This window comes from Fistularia commersonii, chromosome 33, assembly GCF_037954325.1.
Source record: "Fistularia commersonii isolate RoL2024-O1a breed Wild chromosome 33, RoL_Fcom_v1.0, whole genome shotgun sequence".
NCBI classification, from domain to species: Eukaryota; Metazoa; Chordata; class Actinopteri; order Syngnathiformes; family Fistulariidae; genus Fistularia; species Fistularia commersonii.
The window spans coordinates 9,059,691-9,064,798 of NC_141316.1; the positions used below are offsets into that span (position 1 = coordinate 9,059,691).

General features: G+C 44.6%; 1 protein-coding gene across 1 annotated transcript; it reads left to right on the top strand.

Moving 5' to 3' along the window:
- The first annotated feature begins 684 nt into the window (after positions 1 to 684).
- On the top strand, positions 685 to 4,553 carry ccdc78 (coiled-coil domain containing 78). Its single transcript, XM_086140249.1, has 10 exons — positions 685 to 747; positions 937 to 1,062; positions 1,132 to 1,218; positions 1,393 to 1,740; positions 1,815 to 1,837; positions 1,995 to 2,114; positions 2,316 to 2,394; positions 3,027 to 3,152; positions 3,230 to 3,426; positions 4,202 to 4,553. The coding sequence occupies exons 1-10, from the start codon at positions 685 to 687 to the stop codon at positions 4,389 to 4,391; spliced, it is 1,359 nt and encodes a 452-aa protein (XP_085996375.1). The 3' UTR covers positions 4,392 to 4,553.
- The last annotated feature ends 555 nt before the right edge of the window (positions 4,554 to 5,108 follow it).

A 5,108-nucleotide genomic window follows, 5' to 3' on the forward strand; every position in this document is an offset into this window, starting at 1 on the left:
AAAATGGCATTAAAATTTCAAAATTGAGTGAAGCTGCAATTTGTTTTGTGACAAGACCTGTTATCTGTACGTCCAGAAGGAGGCGCTGTTTGCAATGGTATTGTCTTTCCACCACCTTTGAGGCTTCTGCTCATCAATCTGCTGCACCTCAACTTTAAGTGTCCAGATTGATTATTAGAAATCATAGAGGGTGTTTTTCTCAGTTCAGTGGAAACACAATCGACATTTTCTGTGAGACCTCAAAGCCTGGTTTTACTCACTTTCACAGGAACACTTATAAGTCTTGGTTTTCACAATTAATCTCTTTAGAAAAACCCTTTCTTTTTACCCGGCAAAATAAGAAAAAAAGGTACGTTTCACTTTTCATGCATTAAAATGACAAAAATAAATACAAAATAGATGTAATTGTTTTAGAAAATCAAACAGATTTTTAGTTATTCACTAACATTTTAAAGCTATAGTAGAAAACTGTCCCTTTGGAAGGAGCTTTCCAGAGTTTTGAGTTAGGCTACTGAACCAGTACAAACTGCACTTGTGGCAAAGTTATTTACAGTTTTATTACACTTCACCCTGCCTCGTTAATAGAGCCTGTGTGGTTACCGTTCCTGTTGTTGTGGGGAACCATGGCAACATTTTGTTGATAGATTCAGAGTTTGAGCAGTGAAAAGGAAACTGTAAATGACGATGGACACGGGGGACGTCCAGTCAAATCAGCAGCAGGGACACTTTCCAACTTCAGTGGACAAGGTAATACAAAAACCTTTTATAGTCAATATAATATATATGTGTAAAGAGTGCCATAGAGAATGGCTGAATAAGGTATCAATCATAATTGCTAATAGTCTTTCCTGATGTGGAAGCAGGTGACTGGGGATTAAAAAAATTGAGATTATTATTATCTTTTTTTTTTTTTTAATTTATCAACTTAAGTTGCAGGGGCGTGACGAGAATGAAGGACTTCTCATGAAAGTGGGCTACCTGGAGAGCAGACTGGCCCACCTGGCCAGCTCTAACGCAGACCTGTCCTGCAGGCTGTTGCAGAGCGAGGAGGAGAAGCTGAAGGTAGAGCACGAGGCGTGAACCTTATATCGGTGATGGCATGTTCAACAAGTGTCCGTGTCATGTTTGTAGATATCCAAGGAGCTTGTGGAGGAAAAAATCCAGACGACCAAGTCAATAGAGGAGTTTGAAAAAGAAATATTTGAGCTGAAAAACACGGTGAGGGTGAAACCTAAAGTCATCTGTATCGAATGAATCAGCGGGATAAGCGAGAAGGGAAAAGTTACTGTTAATCCATGAAACAGAATTCCAAAAAAATATTGGTTAATCAGATTATATTAGTAATATATTCCACGGTGGTTCAACGGTGCGTTCTTTCTTTCCCCTGCTCAGATATCGAACCAGAAGACCACGATAACAGACCTTCAGAGGGACCAAGACAAGTGTGTCGGGAAGCTCCTGTCGGCAGAGGCTCGTCTGAAAGACGGAGAGAAGAACGGCCGAGACCTGACCGAGGAGTGCGTCGAGCTCAGGAAGAGCTACTTGGCTCTGGCTGAGACCCATGAAAGAGAACTTTCCCACAGCAAGAAGCTGAGGGAGGACCTGCTGGCCCTGACCCAGGCCCAGGACGCCCTCCGGAGGCAGCTGGAGGAGCTGCCTCAGAGCGTCCACAGCGGCGCTCAGGACCAGCTGGACAGAGTCCTGGTCCTCGTCAGCCGTCTGTCGCAGAGCACGGTCAGGGTAGGGTAAAGGAAAGAATCGCAAATCTTCGAGAAATGCGATAACATTCGAGACCTTTAAATGTCCCATTCCAGTTTTCTGCACAGATCTGGTCAAGGTTAGGGGCTTAAAATGTGTTGCTTATATATTACATTCCTTTGCGCACTTTATTTTGTGATAAAAGGATTCCTTCGTTTTGAAATATGTTGGGATTTCTGAGAATGCACACAAACCGGGTCAAATATCACACGGGTTTGAGGGTAATAACTCAAAAGTTGGAGTCTCACAACCTGCTGCGTTTCTTCTGTCGGTCGCCAGCTACTGGGAAACCAAGAAGAGATCATGGACATCCTGAAGAACATGAAGAACGGCTATGAAGAGCAGCGGCAGAAAGCGTAAGGACCTGAATGTTTTTCATTTGCGGCGGCTCATTCACGATGAATCGTCATTATCTCTCCATCTGCATCGGCACATCCTCTCTGAAGCTCGGGTTCTTAAAACTGTGGCTTTATCCGCCGTATTTGTGATGTGGTCTCTTTGCTTCCCTCTGTGATGTGGCCGTCTTTCTTGTGGCCGGGCCTGCGTTTGGTCGTCAGCGCAGCCCTGGGTAAAGAGCATCTGGAGAACAAGAGAACCGTCCACAACACCCAGGAGAAGCTCTCCGAGCAGAGCGTGGTGAGCGTGAACCCTCTCTTCTTGGTCACCGATGACTCACAAACCCCTCCAGATATTGTCACCGCTTTGTGGCCAATAACTGAATGTTAAACAGATTTTTTTTCCCCCCCTGACCAGGGTTTATTCTTTGTTCAGCCTGAGAATCACTGATGCAAAAAAACATCCAGGTGGTTCAGAAGAATAGACCATAGAGATTTGAATGGTGATTGAAATTTTGGCTGATGTTTCATCAAAAGCTACAGGTTTCTGACTTCCAGATGGAGAGGGATTCGGTCTGCATTTTCTGCATTTTTCCATAAATCTTCTCTTTGCTCTTCCTCTAGACCTCCAATTCCAGCATCCTTCTACCAAAATATTCACTCTCCCTCCTCTGTCTGTGACCCAACCATCTCTGACCTTCTCTCCAAAACATCTAACATGTGTCTAACATCTAACAACTGTCTTGTCCACCTTTTCCTTTCATTCTTCTCCACTTAAACCTGCTTCTTTACCTCTTTTCCACACTCTCCGTTGCTCTTTCAACAACAGTGTCGTCCGCATAGAAACGAATATTTCTGTTCACGCATCCTCGTGTGACGCATTGTTACACCAGCAAAGAATGACGTCGTGTGTTTGTGTTCCGTCCTTCCAAGGCCCTCCTGATCTCCCGGAACCAAGTGAAAGAGCAGGAGGAGGAGAACTCGAAGCTGCAGCTGAAAATCAAAGAGCTAAATGAGAAATTTCGCAGGCGGCTTATTGGCTACATGCAGGACGTCGCAGTGAGTACCGAAACACACAAGAAGTACTTTCAGCACATCCGCCCGCCCGTGACATCCATCTGCGCGATCGTCTTCAGGCGTGCGCCGGTGGACTCGGAGAAAACCCGGTCGCGTCGGACGTGAACGAGCTGAAGCTGTTTGTGGACAAGATCCTCCGGGATGTGAGGTCGTCCTACAGAGGCAGAGAGGAGCAGCTCGCCTCTGCAGCTTGGTCCTACAAGAAGAGACTACAGAGGGTCACCAAGACCCATCACGCCCTGCTCGTTGCCTACAGGTGACAACATGACAAGCACAAATTTCCGGATTATAAGACGCTACTTTTTTCAAACTGCGGCTGAACACAACGATGCAGCTAATTTATGGATTTCTTAGGGGGCCAATGAGCTTCACGGCGCCAAAACATTTAGCCTGGTCACGTCGGACCGATGGAACGACAGTGAAATTCGGAGGCCTTTCAATTCCGACACCGAAAAAAGACGACTAATGGTTTTAGTGCGCAGGAGGACGACCGAGATAGCGATCAGATGGAGGACAAAATGGGGATAGAAAATGGATGGATGGACTTTTCCTTGTGTTATTTATCTTTCATCTTTTTCACCAGTCGTGTTACAGCCACTGTTTGGAAAAAAAAGCATTTCAAGCACATATTTGTTGATGTTACTGATATATATTTAATTAAAAGGCAAAAAAAATTATGTTTCCGTGTAAATATCTCATGTTACAAGTGGACACTTGCGGCTTATAGACAAGCGCCGCCTATATATGTACACCTATATTTATTAGGTATTTTTAGCTGGTCCGACTTATATTGAGGTACGGAAATTGCGGTAATGATAATAATAATAATAACTTTTTGTCACTATTCAACAACAGACTTTAAATGTTTTCAGAAAACACAACAATGGGGTGAAATAAATCTAGTCTATCAAAGGTTTTCTCAGAAAGAGATACAAATATCGACATGAAGATATCACTGGTGATTACGATCACATTTAATGAAGGCTGATAAAGTCTACTAGCCTTTTAAAATTTGGAAAATATGTTATTAGGGTCCAAAGGGAGCAGATTCTGGCCCGACCAGAGGCAGGTCTGGACCCTGGACTTCCGGACGCCCACTTCAGCCTGGAGGCCGAGTCGGAGCAGGAGCGGCGGCGGCGGCTCCAGCAGGACGAGGCCGGGACGGAGGCTCAGCTTTGGGCGGCTCCGGAGCAGGTAGAGCAAACTGAAGAGGTGCACTGAGACGCTTTGGTTTTTTTGTGGAGGTTTGTGTTTTGGCTGCGCGGCCACTTCCTTCGCTTCCTTTGTCACGGGAAAAACATCGATGTTCTGTCGCCGACATTCCATCTTTGATGTTTGGAAACGCTGGTAACAATAATCACAGAATTAAATATGATATATGAATTCATAATAATGGATTTTTTTTGTTATTTTTGAAAATTGTGCCCTTCGTAACGCACACCGCTGAGGCAATCTATTCTGTCGGGCCAGTAAAACTGCAGCAGATATGCAAGGAATCCTGGCTGGACGTGCGGAAGCAGCTGAAGGGGATCACAGCGTCCGTACTGGTAATCAAATCTCCTCTGACCTATCCCTTGAAATATCAAATCCATCACTTGATCACATTATATAAGGCTCACAATTCCTGACACGACGGTTGATTTGTGGCTTCGCTTTTGTTGGAGCGGGAGGGAGGCTGGAAGAAGGGGCGACAGTTGCCAACGCACAGATGCTGGAGGTGTGGAACAATGGTGGCATCCACCTCGTCAGGTCTGAAGGTCAGACAGAAGGTCGCACATCTCGTCATAATCGTGTATTATTTCAGAATCGGAATTCTTTGTTGATCAAAAATTGCTTTTCGGTGAAAGTAGCTCCTGCTACAGAGTCAAGCTGGGAAAAATCAAACTATAACTAGTTAGAAATAAGGAGTAAAATAGAAAATCATAAAAATAGAATTAA

Excerpts from the sequence above, each read along its gene's own strand:
- ccdc78 (XM_086140249.1), top strand. The coding sequence starts at position 685 with ATGGACACGGGGGACGTCCAGTCAAATCAGCAGCAGGGACACTTTCCA. Across the intron at positions 748-936 it reads TTCCAACTTCAGTGGACAAG|GGGCGTGACGAGAATGAAGG; the intron begins GTAATACAAAAA and ends CTTAAGTTGCAG. Across the intron at positions 1,063-1,131 it reads GCGAGGAGGAGAAGCTGAAG|ATATCCAAGGAGCTTGTGGA; the intron begins GTAGAGCACGAG and ends TCATGTTTGTAG.